The sequence below is a fragment of the Pan troglodytes genome, chromosome 12, assembly GCF_028858775.2.
Source record: "Pan troglodytes isolate AG18354 chromosome 12, NHGRI_mPanTro3-v2.0_pri, whole genome shotgun sequence".
NCBI classification, from domain to species: Eukaryota; Metazoa; Chordata; class Mammalia; order Primates; family Hominidae; genus Pan; species Pan troglodytes.
The window spans coordinates 61543180-61567259 of NC_072410.2; the positions used below are offsets into that span (position 1 = coordinate 61543180).

The 24080-nt window shown below is 44.5% G+C and overlaps 1 protein-coding gene and 2 long non-coding RNA genes across 8 annotated transcripts; 2 read left to right on the forward strand and 1 right to left on the reverse strand.

Moving 5' to 3' along the window:
* Positions 1-436: 436 nt before the first annotated feature.
* C2AH2orf74 (chromosome 2A C2orf74 homolog) lies at positions 437-20173 on the reverse strand. 6 transcript variants are annotated; one of them, XM_054678434.2, is made up of 5 exons: positions 20085-20165; positions 5838-5959; positions 2317-2430; positions 2040-2220; positions 437-913 (listed from the first exon to the last, which is right to left on the reverse strand). In XM_054678434.2, the coding sequence occupies exons 4-5, from the start codon at positions 2211-2213 to the stop codon at positions 740-742; spliced, it is 348 nt and encodes a 115-aa protein (XP_054534409.1). In that variant the 5' UTR covers positions 2214-2220; positions 2317-2430; positions 5838-5959; positions 20085-20165; the 3' UTR covers positions 437-739. The 6 variants fall into 6 exon arrangements, with proteins under 6 accessions (XP_054534409.1, XP_063645907.1, XP_054534407.1 ...); XM_063789837.1 differs by lacking the exon at positions 5838-5959 and adding an exon at positions 7247-7397; XM_054678432.2 differs by lacking the exons at positions 5838-5959; positions 20085-20165 and adding exons at positions 2663-2856; positions 2952-3124.
* On the forward strand, positions 3145-13853 carry LOC107973474 (uncharacterized). The gene is made up of 2 exons (XR_001715801.3): positions 3145-3257; positions 13564-13853. It is a non-coding gene; the product is annotated as an uncharacterized LOC107973474 (long non-coding RNA).
* Positions 20174-20271: 98 nt separating the features above from the next.
* LOC134807909 (uncharacterized) lies at positions 20272-23689 on the forward strand. Its single transcript, XR_010149516.1, has 2 exons — positions 20272-20508; positions 21338-23689. It is a non-coding gene; the product is annotated as an uncharacterized LOC134807909 (long non-coding RNA).
* The last annotated feature ends 391 nt before the right edge of the window (positions 23690-24080 follow it).

Genomic DNA, 24080 nt, shown 5'->3' on the forward strand with positions numbered 1-24080 from the left:
CAGCTTACTGCAGCCTCTGCCTCCCTGGTTCAAGCAATTCTCCCACCTCAGCCTCCCGAGTAGCTGGGATTACAGAGGCACGCCACCACGCCGGACTAATTTTTGTATTTTCAGTAGAGACGGGGTTTCACCACGTTGACCAGGCTGGTCTCGAACTCCTGACCTCAGGTGATCCACCCACCTCAGCCTCCCAAAGTGCTGGGATTACAGGCGTGAGCCACCGTGCCCAGCCTGTACCAATTTTTAAAAAGCAGTGGTCAGTACAAGAAAGGTTTCAGGACTGAGTTCAATGGGGATTATGTAGTAGAAGACGACAGTTATGGAAGCTTCCGTGATGACAGCTGTAGTGTTATTTGGTCATGAATGCCTATGATCAGAGCATGCAGAACATGTATTATTTCAAAAAATCCCCCTTGAATATGATGTACCTAATAGGTATTTGTACAAACAAAAATCACTTTATTCACATGCCAGAACAGTGTTTGAGTAGACAGTTTTAAGGGCAATACAATCAATTTCTTGAACTCAGATTTGAATTTTTAAAAAATTATATTCAAGCTCTAAGTATTTTACTTACAGAATTTTGCACATGGCCCACTCCTTTCTGCACAAAGGTAAAATAATATCTTTATTTGCTTAATTCCCCATTGTTTTCTTGTTTCAACATGATTTTGTACCCTCAGTCTTTCAACGTTAGTCAAACGTTACATTTTCTTTCACTCTTACCCTTTTTTGAGCTTCATTTCCTCTCTTTATGTTCTCGAGTATAGCTTCGAGGTGTAGGGTATTCATTCCCAAGATCCACAACAATTACCTCCCTAGAAAATGTCACTCCTTTTAAAGGTCTTTTTTGGCTTTCAACAACTGAAGGAGTTCTAGTGACAGATGTGTGTATTTTCTGCAAACCATCATCCTGCAAGAGAATGGGACAAACAATATAAACAAATAATCAATTTATGACAAGCCCTGCTTTTAAAATTACAGGTTATATGTACACTGTTAACGAGAAACAGAAAAAGCATTTCTAAATGATATAGGAAAGTAGCAATAATCCATCATGATCACATTTTCACATTTTTATGGTTATAAAAGCACACATTGACATATTCAAATAACATTTGGTGACATGTAATTCTCTCCATGAAGTGGTCAAACCCAAGAGCCACCAGGACCATCATTCTGTCGTCAACCGGGCATGGCCATGGGGTGGGAGGGTATGTGAGTTGTTCCTGTCAGGGAATCGCAGACACAGAGCTCAAGAAGGACCCAGCTGTGTTGTGTGCTGTTGTAGGACCCTGGAGCTAGCACAGGGGGCTGCAGTCTGGGCCTGAGCTTGGCCGTAGTGGAGAGGTAAACAATTCATCTCGTTTTCTCATTGGAAACAGGAGAGGGCTGGATCCCTAGATAGTCTCTTAACAGCTCTAAGATTCTAGGATTTTGAGAAAAACAAACTGAAGGGGAATTATTAAGAAAAACATAAATGTAAGAATGAAGACTAAGCAAGTTTCTAGACTTGGCATATGTAATGGTTTAGTAACACGAACTGATAAGCAACCAGAATGGCTTAAATGACTGTGGGCATTGGACTCATTCTACTTACAAACCTAAGTTATATGCAACTCCATCTCCTATTATTATTATTATTATTTATTATTATTATTATTATTATTTGAGATGCAGTCTCGCTCTGTCACCAGGCTGGAGTGCAGTGGCGATCTTGGCTCACTGCAACCTCTGACTCCCGGGTTCAAGCGATTCTCCTGCCTCAGCCTCCCAAGTAGCTGGGATTACAGGCGGGTGCCACCACGCCCGGCTAATTTTTGTATTTTTAGTAGAGACGGGGTTTCACCATGTTGGCCAGGCTGGTCTCGATGTGCCCTCGTGATCCGCCCTCCTTGGCCTCCCAAAATGCTGGGATTACAGGCGTGAGCCACCCGCCCGGTCCTCCATCTCCTATTATTATACCTAGCGGAGGAATGTACCTTCTTTTCAATCAAACAAATTCTAAACTGCTCTTTGAGAGTAGAAAAACACATCACCTCTTCTTGACCAGTTTCTCCAGCATTCTCAGGCTCTTGCTTCTCATTTATTTGGTTCTCCTCCTCTGCCTCCATGTCCCTTCTGTTTTCTAAGGGTGTGGCCAACACTTCCTTACTCTGTCTCTGGACAAGAATGCCAGGCCTCATCGGCACATTCAAGTTCATGACTTGCATTAAGATCCTAGAAAATTAATCGGTAGAGTTTTAAACATTCATGCATCCTCATCCCCACTATCAAACACAAAATGGCCTCTGCCACATCCTGCACCACACTCGCCTTTCATGGTCCTCTGGATTGCTTGTCACCACTTTGGCAGCTGCACAGTCTACACCTCCGTTTGCATCTGTACAAGGCACTTTCTTTGTCTCTTTACCTTTCCTGCCTTGGAAACTGAAAACAAACAAGCCACAAATTCAGAAAAGGAAGAATGGCTCTGATTTTAAGGTGTGGTATAGAAACTTCACTTTTAAACAGGATATCAGCATTTCTAAAATGCTGAAATGGAAAAGTAGATAATTATGGTATCATTACTTGTTCTGTTTTAAATTGTTTTACATTATTTCTATATACATTTGCTAATGTGACTTGAAATCTGATCCCAATTATCAGCATGGATTTATACCATTTATATAAAAAAACCACCAATAAAAGGAGGATGCAAATGAGGCAAATTAGAAGGATGATGAAGAAAGTGATTGCTGTGGTTTCAAAGCTCATAGGTTTAGCTAGAAGACTCATCCACTCTCACAATCACAGACTGTCCAAATATTCTTTTCCAGCTCAATTTGAATGCAGTTCTCTTGTTCTTTAAGTTTTCTAGAAACAGAGGAATAAAAAGCTGTTTTCTTTGTTGTTCTTTTGGTCAGTTCAGCTTCATGAAAGATGCTCTGCTTGTTGCAGAGTTGACTCACACTGGCTAATTTCTCTCCATAACTGTGGTGGGGGCTGAGGTGGCCAGAGGGGAGACTGAGCTGGGACATGTGTGATCACGCAGCTCACCTCCCTCACCCCAAAAACTATCAGGACCCAGAGGAGAGAGGAATCGGAACAGCTGGAGCTGAGCCCAGCTCCCCATTCTTCTCTCGTCAGTGACATCATAGAATCATGGAGCCCTTGAGTTAGAGAGACCAGAGAGCCAGTCCAACCCAGTCCATCACCTGGAGGCTGGAGAACCACGAGGCTGTTGCCTGTTCGTCCCCCTCTTCTGAGAGGTCCAGGTTAGAGGCCATTTGAAACTGTCTTGACCATTCTTTGAGCAAGGATTTTCTCCCTACTCTCCAAACACCACCTTTCCTTTCCTAATCTGAGCCTGTTTCTTTTATTGCTTCTTTCACAGACCATGAACAATTGGTCTACTTCCTTCTTATGAAACCCCTCTCTATAGCCCTGAGCTCAAGGCTTCACTGTGGAATTCTACCAAACATTTAACAAAGAACTAACACCAATCTTTCTCAAACCTTTCAAAAATTGAAGAGGGAACACTTACTAGTCATTCTATGGAGCTGGCATTACCCTGATACCAAAGCCACTACAAAAAAAGAAAGCTATAGACCAATATCCTTTATGAATATTGATGCACAAGTCTTCAACAAAGTACTAGGATACCAAATTCAGCAACATATTAAAAGGATTACACACCATGACCAAGAGGGACTTATTCCTGGAATGCAAAGATAGTTTAGTACACAAAAATCAACCAATGTAAAACATCACATTAACAGAATGAAGGTTAAAAATAAACATATTATCATCTCTACTGATGCAGAAAAAGCACTTGACAAAATTTAACACACTTTCATGCTAAAACCACTCAACAAATGAGAAATAGAAGTAAACTACCTCAACATAATAAAAGCCATATGTGAGAATCCTACAACTATCATCATATTCAATGGTGAGAAAATATTTGTAAATCACATAATCTGTTAATGGACTGATACCAGAATATATGAAGAACTCCTACAACTCAACAACAACAAACCCAATTTTGAAACAGGCAAAGGATTTCAAGACATTTCTCCAAAGAAGATATACAAATGATCAATAAGCACATGAAAAAAATGATCAACATCACTAATCATTAGGGAAGTGCAAATCAAAACCACAATGTGTTACCACCTCATACCCAATAGGGGGGTTATTATTTTAGAAAGAAAAAAAAGTATTGGTGAGGATATGGAGAAATTGGAACCTTGTGCACTGTTGGTGGGAATGTAAAATGGTACAGTCACTGTAGAAAACAGTATAGCAGTTCCTCAGAAAATTAAGTAAAGAATTACTATATGATGCAGTAATTCCATTTCTGGGTGTATACACAAAGAACAGCAAGCAGGGATTCAAACAGATATTTGTACACCCTTGCTCATGGCAGAATTACTCAAAATAGCCAAAAGGTGGAAAAACCCAAAATGTCCATCAAAGGATGGATAGATAAAATGTGGTGGCTGGGCATGGTGGCTCACGCCTGTAATGCCAGCACTTTGGGAGGCCGAGGCGGGTGGATCACCTGAGGTCAGGAGTTCAAGACCAGCCTGGTCTCTACTAAAAATACAAAAACTAGCTGGGCGTGGTGGCGGATGCCTGTAATCCTAGCTACTTGGGAGGCTGAGGCAGGAAAATCGCTTGAACCTGGGAGGCAGAGGTTACAGTGAGCCAAGATCATGCCATTGCACTCCAGCCTGGGTGACAGAGTAGGACTCCATCTGAAAAAAAAAAAAAAAAGTGGTATATACACTCAGTGGAATACTATTCAGCTTTAAAAGGAATGAAATCCCAGGCTGGGCGCAGTGGCTCATGCCTATTTAATCCCAGCACTTTGGGAGGCTGAGGCGGGTGGATCACCTGAGGGGAGTTCTAGACCAGCCTGGCCAACATGGTGAAACCCCATCTCTACTAAAAATACAAAAATTAGCCAGGCGTGGGGGCAGGTGCCTGTAATCCCAGCTACTTGGGGGGCCAAGGCAGGAGAATTGCTTGAACCCGGGAGGCGGAGGTCGCAGTCAGCCAAAATTGCACCATAGCACTCTCCAGCCTGGAGAACAAGAGCAGGACTTCATCTCAAAAAAAAAAAAAAGGAATGACATTCTGATACATGTTACAACTTGGAAGAATTTTGAAGGCATTATGCTAAGTAAAGTAAGCCAGACACAATAGGTCACATGTTGTATGATTCCACTTATATGAGGTACCTGAAATAGTCAAATTCATAGACACAGAAAGCAGAATCATGGTTAGCAGGTACTGCAGGGAGGAAGAAATGGGAAATGAGTGTTTAATGGCTGTAGAGTTTCAATTTAGAATTATGAAAAAGTTCTGGAGGCAGACAGTGGTGATGGTAGCACAATAATGTGAACATACTTAATACCACTGAACTGCACACTTAAACATGGTTAAAATGGTAAATTTTATGTTATGTATATTTTATCACAATTTTAAAAATTATTTATGGAACAAAGAAAAGGGAATTTGTCTGTAAAGTGGCCAGGTATACAGGAGGCATTGCAAAACCAAAACCACCAGCACATACAGATTTTATTTCAATCTCCACCCTTTGTTCAATTTGTTTCCCCACTGTGAATGTTCTACCCCTACCTCAGCCCTTTACCTGTCCCACCTCTCAATCCTTTTAAGACTTAGTTCTTGGCCTGGTGTGGCGGCTCATGCCTGTAATCCCAGCACTTTGGGAGGCCAAGGTGGGCGCATCATTTGAGGTCAGGAGTTTGAGACCAGCCTGGCCATCATGGCGAAACCCCGTCTCAACTAAAAATACAAAAATTAGCCAGGGTGGTGGTGCGTACCTGTAATCCCAGCTACCTGGGAGGCTGAGGCAGGAGAATTGCTTGAACTGGGAAGGCAGAGGTTGCAGAGAGCTGAGATCATGCCACTGCACTCCAGCCTAGGCAACAGAGCGAGACTCCATCTTGAAAAAAGAAAAAAAAAAAAGGCTGGGTGTGGTGGCTCACGCCTGTAATCCCAGCACTTTGGGAGGCCAAGGCAGGAGGATCACAAGGTCAGGAGATTGAGGCCATCCTGGCTAACATGGTGAAACCCCATCTCTACTAAAAATACAAAAAATTAGCCGGGTGTGGTGGCACGCGTCTGTAGTCCCAGCTACTTGGGAGGCTGAGGCAGGAGAACTGCTTGAACCCAGGAGGTGGAGGTTGCAGTGAGCTGAGATTGCACCACTGCACTCCAGCCTGGCGACAGAGTGAGACCCGTCTCAAAAAAAAAAAAAAAAAAAAAAAAGAACTTGGTTCTTGGATTCTCTTCCATTATGCAATCACCATCCATTGGGCTTCCTTTTGAAATCAGCCCAATTGTCCCATAAAACTAATATGTATAGTTTGCTGAATAAACACAGAAATGGACTCTCCCCTGGTCTTAAAACTTGAAACTATCTCATCAGAGTTTCTTCCTCAGGAAACTGACCCTCAGGCAAGGAACTGAAACCCATCAGATCACTACCTCCAGACAATGAGACACCAGACTCCCCATCCTGACTGCTTCCTTACCCCTTCCTACTTCCTGATTTTCCGCCTTCCCCACTATGTAAATCCCTCAATCTTAATCGACTGGGGAGACAGATTTGAGCCTTCATCTCCTGTTCACCTCAGCTGCACCACCAGATTAAAGCCTAAGCCTTCTTCCCTGGCAATACTCGTTGTCTCAGTGATTGGCTTTCTGAGCAGTCAGCAGCAAGACCTAGACAGAACCCCTGGTGTTTCAGTGACACTTCCAATCGTGCTTTTTCTGAGTTCTCACTTGATATAGAAAACACCTTGTCACTTATGTATATCCCAACCCCTTGCCCTACCCAGCTCCAGTCCCAGGCATGCTGGGAAGTGACAGGGTCTTTCATAGTCTTTGTAATTTCTCACCTCCTACCCCCAAGGTCTTTCATAGTCTTTGTAATTTCTCACCTCCTACACTACACTAATTTTTATTCCCTCTTGTTAACAAAACCTGTTTTCTAACTCTTCACAACAGGAATGCCTGATAGTAACTCTCATGGGTATCTGGACCTTAATGTGGGCCTAAGGTTAAAGTAAGACAGTCTGGGTAGAATTTCAGGCACTATCCAGAAGATGGGGGGAGCAGGGGTTCTCTTTGGAGCAAGGGGGGCTTTTCTTGTGCTCCTGGCATCTGCCATGTTGGGTCAGATATTGCCTCTTCCATACAGAATAAGCAGTCCTGCCCTACTGCCTACCTCCTGCCTGCAGACTTCTTTGCTATGGTGGCCAGAGGGTGTGCACTCGTGGTGACAGGATCTGCAGCAACTTGGGCTCCAGATGGTCCAGGGCATATGTGAATCCCCAACCACCTCCCTAAGGCCTTGATCCATGTGATCTGTTGAAATCCTGTGACAAAAACATGATCCAGGAATTACAGGATGAGTGAGGACACTCAAAGGACTCCGTCACAGCTGCCTGAATTTGGAAACTAGGGGCAGTGGACACAGGACTCAGGCCTGGCTGATCAGGATAGTCCACAGTTCAAGGGTCAACATGTGATCTAAATCAGCTTAATTAACCTCAGTGTTAAGATATTTGCAGGAACTTCCAGCATGGAAGAAAGCAGGGCTGAGAGTATGGAGAAAGACAGATTAAAAAGGGCTCTGCTTGATCTAGCTATGCCTGAAGGCTTGACTTACAGTGTGGACAGGAAGCTGGACTTTCAGCTGTGTGAGTCCATGCCTTTCCTTTTTGGCTTAAGCTGGTTTAATTGGGGTTCATGGATGTTGCACCCCAAGATTCCTGACCAACACAGCATTGCAACGAGCATCACACTGCCTCCTTTTCTGAGCCTTGATACAAGAGGCATAGCACCCATCTGCCATTTCCTGATCTGACTTCTTGAGCATTAAATAGGTTCCCTCCAGGCCAGGCACAGTGGCTCACACCTGTTAATCCCAGCACTTTGGGAGGCTGAGGCAGGTGGATCACTTGAGTCCAGGAGTTCGAGACCAGCCTGGCCAACATGGTAAAACCCCGTCTCTATTAAAAATACAAAAATTAGCCAGGCGTGGTGGCGTGGGCCTGTAAACCCAGCTACTCGGGAGGCTGAGGCAGGAGACTCGCTTGAACCCAGGAGGCGGAGGGGAGGTTGCAGTGAGCCGAGATCGCGCCACTGCACTCCAGCCTGGGCGACAGAGTGAGACTTCATCTCAAATCAATCGATCAGTCAATCAATCAATCAAATATTTGAGGGATCTGGTCAACTGGTGCTACCCTAAGTGTTATCTATAGACTGGTGTGGTCCCTAAATTGTCATTGGTCTGCAACAAAACAGAGAAATGGAGACTAAATACCTAGAATCTTTTTGTTGTTGTGGTTGTTTTTGAGACAGGGTCTCACTTTGTCACCCAGGTTGTAGTGGCATGATCTTGGTTCACTGCAGCCTCCACCTCCTGGGCTCAAGCAATCCTCCTGCCTTAGCTCCCCAAGTAGTTAGAATTACAGGTGCACGCCACCATGCCTGCTAACTTTTTGTATTTTTTTGCAGAGACGAGGTCTCACCATGTTGCCCATGCTGGTCTCAAACCCCTGAGCTCAAGCGATCTGCCTGCCTTGGCCTCTGAAAGTGCTAGGATTACAGGCATGAGCCACCACGCCCGGCCAATTATTTTCTTATTGTTGGACAACTTACTGCTTTTATTAATAGCATTGATGGACATATTTGTACATATACATGTGACTACAACTCTGATATTAAAATATTAATGTTTTATTTTCAAAGTTTATTGGCCTCTAGCTCTTTATCTTTTATTCTAAATCTCATCCATTTTGTTTCATTGTTTTTTTTTTGGCTCCAAATAGGTTATGTTTTGATTTTTGTTTTCTTTTTTAAAAGAGACAGAGTTTTGCCATGTTGCCCAGGGTGGTCTTGAACTCCTGGGCTCAAGTGATCCGCCTGCCTCACCCTCCCAAAGTGCCAAGATTATAGGCATGAGCCACAGAACCCAGCTGATTATTTTAACTTCTATTCATTCCCTTTTCTTCAATATGTTTTTACTTAATTTCTTGACACTGGGTCTTGCTCTGTTGCCTGGACTATAGTGCAGTAGTGCAATCATAGCTCACTGCAGCCTTAACCTTCCAGGGTCAAGTGATCCTCCCACCTCGGCCTCCCGAGTAGCTGGAACTACAGGCACATGCCAACATGCCTGGCTAATTTTTAAATTTTTTTGTAGAGACACGGTCTGGTTATGTTGCCCTGGCTGGTCTCAAACTCCTGGGCTCAAGCAGTCCTTCCACTTGGCCTCCTAAAGTGCTGGGATTACAGGCATGAACCACCACGCCCAGCCTTATTTCTAATTCTTGAGATTCTGTCTCCTCTTAACCTTTAAGGAAAAAAACAATGTTCTGCTTTAGGTCTAAAAACTGTTTAAAAAAACACCTTGATTTCTGGGGCCGGGCACGGTGGCTCACGCCTGTAATCCCAGCATTTTGGGAGGCCGAGGCGGGTGGATAACGTGGTCAGGAGATTGAGACCATCCTGGCTAACACGGTGAAACCCCATCTCTACTAAAAATACAAAAAATCAGCCGGGCGTGGTGGCGGGCGCCTATAGTCCCAGCTACTCAGGAGGCTGAGTCAGGAGAATGGCGTGAACGCAGGAGGCGGAGCTTGCAGTGAGCCGAGATCGCACCACTGCACTCCAGCCTGGGGGACAGAGCCAGACTCCGTCTCAAAAACAAACAAACAAACAAACAAACAAAAAACCTTGGTTTCTTTATAATCCATCTCATTAGCTTGCAAAAGGGAGATAATATAATAAATTGCATTCATTTGAAGACCCCAACAACTATTCTGGCTTTTTGGGGGGATGTGGAGGTGAGGATTAAAAAAATCAAAAGAGAAATAAAAATTCATTGGTGATGAGACAGAAATTGTTAAAATAGTAGAAACATTTCATAAACAATTAATGGGAAATAAAGCATATTTTCTGACTCAAAGCAATTTTCTCAAGCCTAGAAATTAGTTTCTCTTGTGGATGTCAAAGTCTTTCTTAATCACAGGAGTCTTTATTTCTCTTTGTTCAATTAAAAGAAACCCCAGAATCACAAATTTGTCATTTGAGCAACTTATTTTTATTGGGAACTTGCTTAAATATGATTAGTCAAACACTTTAAACTTTTCTGTTTCTTTTTTCTTTTTTTGAGACAGAGTCTCAATGTGTTGCCCAGGCTGGAGTGCAGTGGTGTGATCTCAGCTCACTGCAACCTCTGCCTCCCAGGTTCAAGCAATTCTCCTGCCTCAGCCTCCCAAGTAGCTGGGATTACAGGCGTGCACCACCACACCCAGCTAATTTTTGTTTTTTTTTTTTTTTTTTTTAGTAGAGATGGGGTTTCACCATGTTGGTCAGACTGGTCTTGAACTCCTGACCTCAAGCGATCCGCCTACCTTGGCCTCCCAAAGTACTGGGATCATAGGCATGAGCCACCTAGCCCAGCCTTTTCTGTTTCTTTTTAAGCACACAGTAAAAATGTTCATGGCCCATGATTGGTAACCTAGTGCTCAAGGAGATGTTTTCCTCTCTGTAAAGATTTTGGTAACTGTTGGGCAAAAGCAGACTTAAAACAATTTTTTAGGATGTTTTCGGATTTACAGGAAAGCTGAGAAGACAGTACAGAGGGTTCTCATATACCTCACACCCAGTTTCCCCTATTATTAATATCTTAAATCAGTGTGATCTATTTGTTATGATTTATGAACCAATACTGATAAATTATTATTAACTAAAGCCCATGGTTGATTCAGATTCTCTTAGTTTTTACCTAATGTCTTTTTTGGGTCCAAGACCCCATTCAGGACACTATATTACAATTAAATCATGTCTCCTTAGGCTCCTCTTGGCTGTGACAATTTCTCAAACTTTCCCTGTTTTTGATGACCTTGACAGCTTTGTAAAGCACTGATCAAGTATACTGTAGGATGATCCACTATTGGAATTTGAACTTTTGAATTCTAATTTTTTTTTTTTTTTTTTGAGACAGAATTTCGCTCTTTTTGCCCAGGCTGAAGTGCAATGGCATGATCTTGGCTCACTGCAACCTCCACCTCCCAGGTTCAAGCAATTCTCCTGCCTCAGCCTCCTGAGTGGATTACAGGCATCCGCCACCATGCCCAGCTAATTTTTGTATTATTAGTAGAGACGGGATTTCACCATGTTAGCCAGGATGGTCTTGAACTCCTGACCTCAAGTGATCCACCCACCTCGGCCTCTTAAAGTGCTGGGATTACAGGCGTGAGCCATCGCGCCTAGCCAAATACTAAATTTTATCTGAAGTAAAGGAAGACATATATTTTCTTTTTTTCTTTCTTTCTTTTTTTTTTTTTTTTGAGACGGAGTGTTGCTCTGTCACCCAGGCTGGAATGTAGTGGCACAATCTCAGCTCACTGCAACCTCTGCCTCCCAGGTTCAAGAGATTCTCCTGCCTCAGCCTCCTGAGTAGCTGGGATTACAGGTGTGCACCACCATGCCCAGCTAATTTTTATATTTTTAGTGGAGACGGGGTTTCACCATGTTGGCCTGGCTGGTCTTGAACTCCTGACCTCAGGTGATCTGCCCACCTCGGCCTCCCAAAGTGTTGGGATTACAGGCGTGAGCCACCGCGCCCAGTTTATACATTTTAAATTTCACATCTTTGGCCAGGCGCGGTGGCTCACACCTGTAATCCCAGCACTTTGGGAGGCCAAGGCGGGTGAATCACGAGGTCAGGAGATTGAGACCATCCTTGCTAACATGGTGAAACCCAATCTCTACTAAAAATACAAAAAAAATTAGCTAGGCGTAGTGGTGGGCGCCTGTAGTCCCAGCTACTCAGGAGGCTGAGGCAGGAGAATGGCATGAACGCGGGAGGAGGAGCTTGCAGTGAGCTGAGATCGCACCACTGCACTCCAGACTGGGTGACTGAGCGAGACTCCGTCTCAAAAAATAAATAAATAAATTTCACATCTTTATCCTTCTACTATTGATTTACTGAAACATTTTAAATTGTCTTCCTCCTCTCTGTCCTCACTTCTATTTTCCCTTCATTTATAATGATGCTTGGTAATGTTTTTTTTTTTTTTTTTTTTTTTTTGGAGACGGAGTTTTGCTCTTGTTGCCCAGGAGTGCAATGGCACCATCTCGGCTCACCCCAACCTCTGCCTCCCAGGTTCAAGCAATTCTCCTGCCTCAGCCTCCCGAGTAGCTGGGATTGCAGGCATGCACTACAACGCCCAGATAATTTTGTATTTTTAGTAGAGACGGGGTTTCTCCATGTTGAGGCTGGTCTCGAACTCCTGACCTCAGGTGATCCGCCCACCTCGGCCTCCCAAAGTACTGGGATTACAGGCGTGAGCCACCGCGCCTGGCTTTTTTTTTTTTTTTTTTTTGGTGAGATGGAGATTTACTCTTGTTGCCCAGGCTGGAGTGCAATGGCGCAATCTCGGCTCACCGCATCCTCCTCCTCCCAGGTTCAAGCGATTCTCCTGCCTCAGCCTACCGAGTAGCTGGGATTACAGGCATGTGTCACCACGCCCAGCTAATTTTGTATTTTTAGTAGAGATGGGGTTTCACCATGTTGCCCAGGCTGATCTCGAACTCCTGACCTCAGGTAATCCGCCTGCCTCAGCCTCCCAAAATGCTGGGATTACAGGCGTGAGCCACTGCGCCCGGCCCCAGCTTTTTTTTTAATTTTTTTTTGAGATGGAGTCTCACTCTGTCGCCCAGGCTGGAGTGCAATGGCATGATCTCGGCTCACTGCAAGCTCCGCCTCCCGGGTTCACGCCATTCTCCTGCCTCAGCCTGCTGAGTAGCTGGGACTACAGGTGCCCACCACCACGCCCGGCTAATTTTTTGTATTTTTAGTAGAGATGGGGTTTCACCATATTAGCCAGGATGGTCTCAATCTCCTGACCTCGTGATCTGCCCGCCTCGGCCTCCCAAAGTGCTGGGATTACAGGCATGAACCACCGCGCCCGACATGCTTGGTAATGTTTAGTAAACAGCACAGTCAGGTTACCAGGTAGCTTTAAGGAGGGAGTCCACTCCAAAAACCGGTGTTGGCAGGATCCCCGTCCTGCATTTCCTAACCCACTCGTTGTTCTACCGCCAGCCTTTGAAGTATGGCCTTCTGAAAACCTGACCCTGGGAGACCTGGGAGCCTCAACTTTGTGCAGACTCCAAATGAGACTCACCATGATGCGCCAGAAATCTCACACCTCTAATCCACAAAAGGGAGAAGCTTCATGGTTTAAATACCATTGTCTCCAAGAGACTGAAATCACTGGATCTGTGGCAAACCAGGGCAGTGTGGCCTTTGCCACAATGTACCTGGACTGAATTTGTGGAGATCAATTTGGTGTTGGACTTTGTGATGGTTTTAATTATTTAATATTCCTCCCTTCCCTTGAGTGTGGACTGGATTTATAGTAGTAAATCACTTCTAATGACTAAAATGAAGCAAAAGTGAGGGTCTGTGAGTTCCGAGAGTGGGTCATAAAACGAATGTGGCTTCCTCCTTGCCTTTTCTCTCAGGTCACCTGCTCTGGGAGAAGCCAGTTGCCATGTTGTAAGGACACTCAAGCAGCCCATGGAATGACTCACATGCTGAAGAACTGAGCCCTCCCTCCTTCCAACAGCCAGGGAGGAACTAGGGCTTCTTGCCAATAACCATGTGAAGAAGCTTGGAAATGGATTCTCCCCCAAATGAGTCTTCAGATTACTGTAGACTAACATCTTGACTGCAACCTCTAGAAAGACCCTGAGCCAGGATCACCAAGCTCACAGAAGCTAAGAGTTAATAAATGTTTGAATTAAGCTGCTAAGTTTTGGAGTCACTTGTTATGCAGCAATAGGTATCTAGTATAGCCTGTATTTATATATTTTGATTTTCTGTATATTATAATGTTTTGACATCTTTTTTTTTTTTTTTGAGACGGAGTCTTGCTCTGTCACCCAGGCTAGAGTGCAGTGGTGCAATCTCAGCTCACTGCAACCTCCATCTCCCGGGTTCAAGCGATTCGCCTGCCTCAGCCTCCCAAGTAGCTGGGATTACAGGCACCTGCCATCACACCCGGCTAATTATTGTATTTTTAGTAGAGACAGGGTTTCACCATCTTGGCCAGGCTGGTCTTGAACTCCTGACCTTGTGATCCTCCCGCCTCGGCCTCCCAAAGTGCTGGGATTACAGGCATGAGCCACTGCACCCAGCCTGTTTTGACATCTTAAAAACCTTTCTAGCTGAGGCTGCCCCTCCTGGGACGAGCCAATTCTTAGTGAAAGCAAAGGGTGCAGCCTGTGGCATCCCTTTGATATGAAACTAACCAATCCAGAGCCAAGTCTCCTCCATCTGGCCAGCACACCCCAGGAGACAACATTCCTCTGCCTCCAGCATCCCTAGGCCAAGTAGAGCCCTGAAACTATTCAAAGTAGCCGTTTAGCTTGCCCTCCCTTGCCTTTTCCTCATAAACTCCAACAAAAGTGATGAGCTATTCTCTCCTGTACTTCTTGCCCCCTCTACCTCCTGCTCCATGCTGTGGGGCCTTCCTACTGGCCCTATGTGGTGTGCAGGGCCTCCTGTTTCTAGAGCCTGTGAGGACAGTCAGCTTTGTTTTCCTGAGCCTCTCATGTCTCCTCTTGTAGCTGCATCTGACTGACTATATGTGGGCATAAAGGAACATGTGGAGGGGGACCGATGTGGATCTTACAGCAGGCCCCAAGGTGTCAGTGTTTCTGTCCAGGAGGCCCATTTTCCCTCTCAACATCGCAGGATGATCCTCTTAGTGCAGGACTCATTGTGGCTCTCACTCCTCTTTTATAAAGATCAAGAAGGTACCTTCAAGAGCTAGGCTTCCCATGAAGGGGAGTTTATACAGTAATGCCAGCTATACTCTTGCTGGAGGTGCTCTTAGTGTTAGGAGCAATCCTGGATAGCCAAGACCTCACTAGAATCTAAAAGAAAACGTAAGGCCAGGTGCACCTCCATCCCAGGAGTCCTAGATCCCTGGGGCACAGAACTTGGATCAGAGGAATGTGGCTGAGTTTTAGTTTACTGACTCTTGGCCTAAGGGAGAACTGAGATCTAACCCCAAAGGACAACTTCACCAACCCTCAGCACCTGGCCCTACAGAGAATATCCATGACTTGCTATAGTATTCTTCCATCAACCATTCGGCGATCTTTGCAGACCCAGTATTATGCAACATGACCATAACACCTACCTAGTCCCGGGAAAGGCCATCTCCAAACAGGGACAAGAAGTAGACTAAGCCACTTCCTCTGTTGACTCAAATCTGCCTTCATGAAAATTACCTTTGAGATGCCTCTTTTGGGCTCCCCCATCAAGAAACCCGGTATCATCTACGTGCTTCATGCCTGTAATCCCAGCACTTTGGGAGGCCAAGGCAGGCGGATCGCCTGAGGTCAGGAGTTCGAGACCAGCCTGACCAACATGGAGAACCCCATCTTTACTAAAAAAATACAAAATTAGTCAGGCGTGGTGGTGCATGCCTGTAATCCCAGCTACTTGTGAGGCTGAGGCAGGAGAATTGCTTGAACCTGGGAGGCGGAGGTTGCAGTGAGCCAAGATTGTGCCACTGCATTCCAGCCTGGGCAACAGAGCGAAACTGTCTCAAAAAAAAAAAAAAAAAAAAGGCGCCCAACATCTAGACGGGGAACTTGGCCCAGAAAGTCCACAGCGTCCCTATTTTCAGTTGCACACTCTCTACCTTGGACCAGGACAGCCTTGCAAGTGCTGAGATACAGAGAAGGGCCAAAAGTTTTTCTGACTTTAGCTCTGGAATAAACCTTGAAGTTGCACTTTTATAAACACCCCGGGCAGCTGTGGAATAGAACGAAGGTCTGCAGGAGGCCGTATTACAGCATCCAGGACTATGAAGTTATAGCAGGACACATCTATGGCCCTGAAACACCCTTCCTCCTACATACTGGTTAACTCCCACTCTGGAGAAAACCACACTCACTCTCCCGACTCTAATCCCCCACAGAAACGTTATTCTTGTTGAATACAGATACACAAGCCATGCTTGAAGTCAGAGGGGAGATATTTTTTGGTCTCCGTAGTTAGGCTTCATATCTGAAGCAATGTTTGTGAATTTCACCTTGCCCTTGAAGCTCATCTGCGCTCATGTTTGTACCAGGAGGTTAGACAGATTGTGGAGGACTTCTTGTTTGTTTTGAAAACCTTATTTCTCTAGAGTAGTTTTAGGTTCGGAGCAAAATATAGCAGAAGATACAGAGTTTTCCCATAGACCTCCTGCCCCGACACAGGCATAGCCTCCCTATTATCAACATCCCCGTCTCTACTGAAAATACAAAACTTAGCGGGGTGTGGTGTTGTGCACCTGTAATCCCAGATACTCAGGAGGCTGAGGCAGGAGAATCGCTTAAACCTGGAAGACGGAGGTTGCAGTGAGCCGAGATTGTGCCATTGCACTCCAGCCTGGGTGACAAGGCGAGGCTCCGTCTCAAAAAAAAGACAAGCTAAACACTATTCATATACAAAGGACATGTACTCAGAATATATAAAGAACACTTGTAAATCAATAAGACAATAGAAAATGGGCAAAAGTCTTGAACAGGCATTTCACGCAAGAGGATATCCAAATGAGTAATAAACATTAGTGTCAGATTTTAAAATTAGTTAAAAAACTATCCTCTATCTCCAAAACAAGTAAAACAATAAAAATAATTTTATTAAAATATTCCTTTCCAGGCCAGGTGCATGGCTGATGCCTGTTATCCCAGCATTTTGGGAGGCTGAGGCAGGTAGATCACCTGAGGTCAGGATTTCGAGACCAGCCTGGCCAACATGGTGAAACCCCATCTCTACCAAAAATATAAAAATTTGCTGGACATGGTGGCAGGCACCTGTAATCCCAGCTACTCAGGAGGCTGAGGCAGGAGAATTGCTTGAAGCCAAGGGGCGGAGGTTGCAGTAAGCCGAGATGGCACCATTGCACTCCAGCTTGGGCAACAAGAGCGAAACTCCATCTAAAAAATATATACATATATATTTTTATATATTATATATAATACATATACATTTTTATATATTATATATAATACATATACATTTTTATATATTATATATAATACATATATTTAAATATATATATTCCATATATATTCCTTTCCAAAGTTAAAAACAAAACAGAAATTATGTTAAAAGGCAACCCACACTGTAATCCCAGCACTTTGTGAAGCCAAGGCGGGAGCATCAGCTGAGGTCAGGAGTTTGAGACCAGCCTGGGCAACATGGCAAAACCCCATCTCTACTAAAAATACAAAAAATTAGCCGGGCGTGGTGGCATGTGCCTGTAGTCCCAGCTACTCGGGAGGGTGAGGCAGGAGAATTGCTCCAACCCAGGAGGCGGAGGTTGCAGTGAGCCAAGATCACACCACTGCACTCCAGCCTGGGCGACAGAGCAAGATTCAGTCTCAAAACAAACAAAAAACAAACAAAAAGGCAACCCACAGACTGGTAGAAAATATTTGCCACACAAATAATCTTTAAAGGATCAACGTATAGAATATTTTTAAAACGCCTATAAAAAAGGGAAAGGCAAAATAGAAAAAAGGTACTTCTCAAAGGAGAAAGCACGAATGGGCAATAAATATAAGAGGCTCACCTCGCTAATTATCACAGAAATGCAAAGTGAAAACAAAATCAGGTAATATTTTATACCACAAGATTGACAAAAAAAAGTAGTCTGTCAATTCTAAGAACTGGTGAGGACATGCAGCAAGGGGAAGGTTTTCGATACTGCAGATGGAAATGTAAATTGGTAAAACACTTTGGATGAACTCTTGTTATTCCAAGAAAACTCTTTTGTGTGTAAAAACATGTAAAATAATATTCTTGTCTGGGAAAAGTGGCTCACCCCTGTAATCCCAACACTTTGGGAGGCCGAGGCCCGCAGATCGCTTGAGCCTGGGCAGTGAGTTGTGATGGCGCCATTGTGCAGTCTCGGCAACAGAGAAAACCTTGTCAGAAAAAAAAAAAAAAAAAAAAAGGAAAGGAAAGGAAAAATCTCCCATAATTTCACCTTTTTTTCTTTCTTTCTCTTTTTTTGAGAGTCTTCCTCTGTCACCTAGGCTGGAGTGCAGTGGCAGGATCTCAGCTCACTGTAACCTCTGTCTCCTGGGCTCAACCGATCCCCCGACCTCAGCCTCCCGGGTAGTTGGGCCTACAGGCGCCCACCACCACTCCCATCTAATTTGGGGGTTTTTTGTTGTTGATGTTCTTTTTGTAGATGTGGGTTTTCACCATGCTGCCCAGGTTGGTCTCAAAACTCCTGTGCTCAAGCAATCCTCCTGTCTCAGTCTTCCAAAGTGGTGGGATTAGAGGTGTGAGCCACACACCCAGCCTCCAGTTTTTTTGTTTTTTGCTTTTGTTTTGAGACGAAGTCTTGCTCTGTCGCCAGGCTGGAGTGCAGTGGCGCCATCTTGGCTCACTGCAACCTCCGACTCCCTGGTTCAAGCGATTCAATTCTCCTGCCTCAGCCTCCTGAGTAGCTGGGACCACAGGCATGCGCCACCACGCCAGTCTAATTTTTGTATTTTTAATAGAGACGGGGTTTCACCACATTGGCCACGACGGTCTCCATCTCCTGACCTCGTGATCTGCCCGTCTCGGCCTCCCAAAATGCTGGGATTACAAGCATGAGCCACCGCACCTGGCCCCTTTTTTAATATTATATGTTTCTAGCTTTTTTAAAAAAAGTTACTGTAGTGTTATTTTTGTTTTTAATGAACAACATTCAGATAATTCAATATATTATAATGAGGAATACATTGAGAAGTCTCTCACCCTATCTCAGACCTACCCTCCATCTCATAAGAAACCATGATTATTAGTTTCTTGAGTATATTGCCAGAATTTATGTGGAAATAAGGATCATATGACTCTCATTTATCCTTTTCTACACAAAAAGCATAATTTATACACTGTTTGGCACCTGGGCTTTTTTCGCTTAGTAAGATATGCTAGAGATGGTTCCACATTAGTATGTTGGGAACTGATTCCTCACTCTTTTTCATAGCTGCATAATGCTCCATTGTGTGTATGTACTGTAGTTTATAATATCAGTCTTCTGATGGATACTCACGTAGTTTACAACCTTTTGCTATTACAATCAATAATCTCATACACATATTACTTTACATGTATGCAAGTGTATCTGGAGGCAAAATTCCCCAAAGTGGGATTGTTGGATCAAAATGCAAATATTATTCTGTATGGTTTTGATAACCACTAAGGATTGCTGCATTCTGCTCCTACTAGCACTGTAACACTGCACCTGTTTCCCTGACACCCTCCTGTATTGAGTATATTACCAAACGTTTCAATGTTCACCAATCATGATGATTTGCATTTTTATTAAAACTGAAGCTGGCCTGTAATCCTAGCACTTGGTGAAACTGAGGTGGGAGGATTGCTTGGGCTTGGGAAGTGGAGGCTGTAGTGAGCTGTGATCGTGCCACCTGTCTCAGAAAAAATAAAATACAAAACAGGCCGGGCGCGGTGGCTCACGCCTGTAATCCCAGCACTTTGGGAGTCTGAGGCAGGCCGATAACCTGAGGTCAGGAGTTCGAGACCAGCCTGGCCAACATGGTGAACCCCATCTCTACTAAAAATATAAAAATTAGCCTGGCGTGGTGGCACCTGCCTGTAATTCCAGCTACTCGGGAGGCTGAGGTGGGAGAATCACTTGAACCCGGGCAGCGGAGGTTGCAGTGAGCCGAGATTGCATTACTGCACTCCAGCTTGGGCAACACAGGACTCCATCTCAAAAAAATAAATAAATAAAAAACACAAAAACATGCAGCTAAGCATCTTTTCATATATTTAAAGTCTATTTTTAACTACTATTTTTCTGTGAACTTGGTACCCCAGTACTTCGCCCATTTGTCTAATGCACTGCTGCCTGTTAATTCTTAGAGATTTTAAATGAATATTTAATATATTTATATTTGTCAAAACTTATCCAAGGACAAAAGATGACGCTAAAACTCCTGTTATAAAACGAACATACCAGCCTTTCCCCCACGAGTCTGGAATCCGGCCAGAGCAGGATTTTAAGACTCTCGGACGACGTCAACATGTCCTCGGATCTGACTGCGCAGGCTCCAAATAGCTCCCCCGAACCCTAACATCTGTGTGCGCATGCTCGCTTGATTCCTAGCGGAAAGTTTGTGTGCGCATGCTCCAAGGAGCCGCGCCCCATCGGCTTCCCTAACGGAAAATCCGCTGCGCATGCTCATAAACCTGCTCTCCTAGGAGACCTGAAGGCTGCTTCCGCTAACCCGGGCTGGCGCTGCTAACCTCACCCAAAGATCCCTGCTGTCGGAAAATGTCCAGAGGCACCATCCCTGCTATGAAGAGGGAATGCCAGTACAACAGCCACAAGGGGTCTTCCTGTGGCCCTCAAACAAAAAATCACTGCATTACATCAGCAGGTATTCAGCACCTGGCCCCCTCCAAACGGTGTCTAAAGCGAGTTTTAAAAATTAATGCTAGGGGCGGGACGGCGGGGGCGGAAAAAAATAAAAAATTAAATTACATTAATTTTTTTCTCTTTTTTTAAAGAGTCAGATTCTCGCCCTGTCCCCCAGGCTGCAGTGCAGTGGCGCGATCTCGGCTCACTGCACCTCCGCCTCCCGGATTCCAGCAATTCTCCTGCCTCAGCCTCCTGAGTAGCTAGGATTACAGGCGCGCGCCACCACACCCGGCTAATTTTTTGTATTTTAGTAGTAACGGAGTTTCACCGTGTTGCCCAGGCTGGTCTCAAACTCCTGAGCTCAGGCAGTCCACCCGCCTCGGCCTCCCAAAGTGCTAGAATTACAGGCGTGAGCCACCGCACCCGGCCAAATTACATTAATATTTTATATTGAGGAGGAAGTTGGTTACAAAGGACTTTCAAAAGTGTCAGGGGTTAGTAATCTGCATATTTTAAAATATTCCAGGCCGGACGCGGTGGTTCATGCCTGTAATCCCAGCACTGTGGGAGGCCGAGACGGGCGGATCACGAGGTCAGCAGATCGAGACCATGCTGGCTAACACGGTGAAACCCCATCTCTACTAAAAATACAAAAAAAATTACCTGGGCATGGTGGCGGGCGCCTGTAGTCTCAGCTACTCGAGAGGCTGAGGCAGGAGAACGGCGTGAACCCGGGAGGCGGAGCTTGCAGTGAGCCAAGATCGCGCCACTGCACTTCAGCCTGGGCGACAGAGCGAGACTCCGTCTCTCTCTCTCTCACGCTCTCTCTCTCTATATATATTCCATAGACTGCATTGGAGAGAAAGGCGCCGGGACAGAAAAGCCTGAGATAAACCACCTATCATTCTTGGAGAAAAGGATGCTGCGGCTTTCCCGATTTGGTTGATGAGATGGAAAATCAACCCTTACAGGAAGGACATCACCAATTCCGGAAAGGATGCTGCGCCAGTCACGTTTCCGCACTTTGTGAGACGCTGAAATCTCCAGAAGATGCCCAAGGTTTTCAAGCTGAACACAGGAGAAATGACTCTGGATCTCTGAGGACTGTTTTCCTCAATAAGGAGCTGCAATCTTGGCTCCACCACCCTCCCTCCAAAACATCTCGTGTGTCTGGTATCTGGTTATATTGTGGCCTGACAGAGAAGTTTCTTTCGGGGCCAGTGAATTTAAAAAAAAAAAAAGAAAAAGAAAAGCAGGTCCTACCAACTCATTAATACTTTAATACTTTAAATTTCCCTCTTTATAGTAGGTTGAAATGTCAGTATCTCTTAAGAACAATGGCTGAACCAAATGTTTCCTCAAAACTCACATTTTTTCCCACCATTTCAGAAGCTGCCTCACGACTAAGCTTTGATTTTTTTTTTTTTTTAATCTGGCCCAAATTCCTATCTAAGGGGCCTGGGGAGTCATGCCCAACAAACCATAAATTCTCATCAGATGAGTTTTATTTAACCCTATATATGGTGACTTGCTTTCCAGTCTGACTCTGGCACGACATGTGACAAAGAAGAAAGTCAAAATATTTTACCCCAAAACATGTTTCTTTGCCATATTTTGAAATGGTCCTGCAAAGCTGTGCTTTGTGGGGTAAAATATGCATCTGTAAAGAATCTCTATTAACACAGCTAGATCTTTTTCTTCCAGGCCCTCCCAATCCTGAAGAGACTGAGAGTCTAGCATTGTTTTAAAGGTCTGAATAGGAAACATTTGTCATCTATCATCTCTAAGGGTAGCCATTATAAGACTTCAAAAGAACCTTTTGAAGTATTATAATCTTTTATCTTAACCTGAACATGTGCTTCCTATTGATCCCAGGTCTTCAGACAATTGTGAACTCAACCATTTGTCAATTAGAAAATGTTTAAATTGGCTGGGCACAGTGTCTCATGCCTCTAATCCCAGCACTTTGGAAGACCAAGGCGGGCAGATTGCCTGACCTCAGGAGTTCGAGACCAGCCTGGGCAACATGGTGAAACCCTGTCTCTACTAAAATACAAAAATTTAGCCGGGTGTAGTGGCATGCACCTGTAGTCCCAGCTACTTGGGAAGCTGAGGAAGGAGAATTGCTTGAACCCGGCAGGCGGAGGTTGCAGTAAGCAGAGATCGTGCCACTGCACTCCAGCTTGGGCAACAAAGTGAGACTCCGTCACAGAAAAAAAAAAAAAGAAAATGTTTACCTATAGCCTGGAAGTCCCTGCTTTGAGTTGCTCCATCTTTCTGAACCAAACCAATGTTATTTCTTAAACGTATTTCATTGATGTCTCATGCCTCCCTAAAATGTATAAAACCAAGCTGTGCCCCGACCACCTTGGGCACATGTTCTCAGGACCTCCTGAGGGCTGTGTCACGGGTCATAATCACTCATATATGGCTCAGAATAAATCTCTTCAAACATTTTACAGAGTTGACTCTTAGTCAACATACCCATACCTGAGGAGATGCTTCATCAAAATTCTAGTGGACTGGCTAGTTCAGAAAATGGACCAGCCAGGTTTGCTTAAATGCACCCCTGCACAACTATCTCACTCCTGCTTGGAGCCGGCTAGATCAGGAGTCCTGTCCCTAAACTAATGTACTCCATGTCTTAAGTCTTTTTGTTTTGTTTTGTTTTTGTTTTTGACAGAGTCTCAGTCTGTCACCCAGGCTGGAGTGCAGTGGCGTGATCTTGGCTCGCTGCAACCTCCACCTCCCAGGTTCAAGAGATTCTCCTGTCTCAGCCTCCCAAGTAGCTGGGACAACAGGTGTGCACCACCACGCCCTGCTAATTTTTGTATTTTAAGTAGAGATGGGGTCTCACCCTGTTGGCCAGGCTGGTCTCAAACTCCTGACCTCAGGTGATCCACCCACCTCGGCCTCCCAAAGTGCTGTAATTACAGGCATGAGCCACCGCACCCAGCCCATGTGTCTTGGTCTTTTTTACTAATATTGATTATAAAATGGATGAAACTTTGGATAAAATTTCTGCATTAGAATTTCTTTTTATATCTGTCCTAAAGCTTGTAACTACTTGCTCATGATTTTTTGTGTATGTTTAGCAATGTGCATGTCATTGATGGCCTTTGTAAAGTATGTTCAATTGAGTTGTGGAGACAGAGGTGCAATTGGAGTAGGTTGTAAGAATAAAAAGGAGTAGGCAAAAAGGCACGGGTATACCAGTGGTCTTCAAAGGGTACTCAGACTTTGTTCTTAAGGGATCAATTCCCAGATCTTCAGTTTCATATAAACTCTTTCCTAAAATTGACTTGCCTAAAAGCATGTTAGTGTTGTGGGCACAGCTTCTCTTTTCTTATTTCTGCTTTTACAGTCATCCTTTTTCCAAAAGGAAGGTATAAATCTCCTCCTTGTCTAACAATGGCACATTGCCCCAGGGTGTAAAAAAGGCCAGGGGTGACAAGCAGAGACACAATTCAAAGCATTTGTATTAAGAGAGCAGTAACTCCAATGCATTATTTTGCAAGTCACATTTTTTTGTTTTTGTTTGTTTTGAGACAGGATCTCACTCTGTTGCCCAGCCTGGAGTGCAGTGGTACG

What these genes read in the sequence shown, in the direction of transcription:
- C2AH2orf74 (XM_054678432.2), bottom strand. Translation starts at nt 2,778, where the DNA reads ATGAGTCTTCTAGCTAAACCTATGAGCTTTGAAACCACAGCAATCACT. An exon ending in GTGGTTTTTTTATATAAATG is followed by an intron (nt 2,431 to 2,662) that starts GTATAAATCCAT and finishes GTTTGTTTTCAG; the next exon opens with TTTCCAAGGCAGGAAAGGTA. An exon ending in GAGAAACTGGTCAAGAAGAG is followed by an intron (nt 914 to 2,039) that starts GTGATGTGTTTT and finishes ATTCTCTTGCAG; the next exon opens with GATGATGGTTTGCAGAAAAT.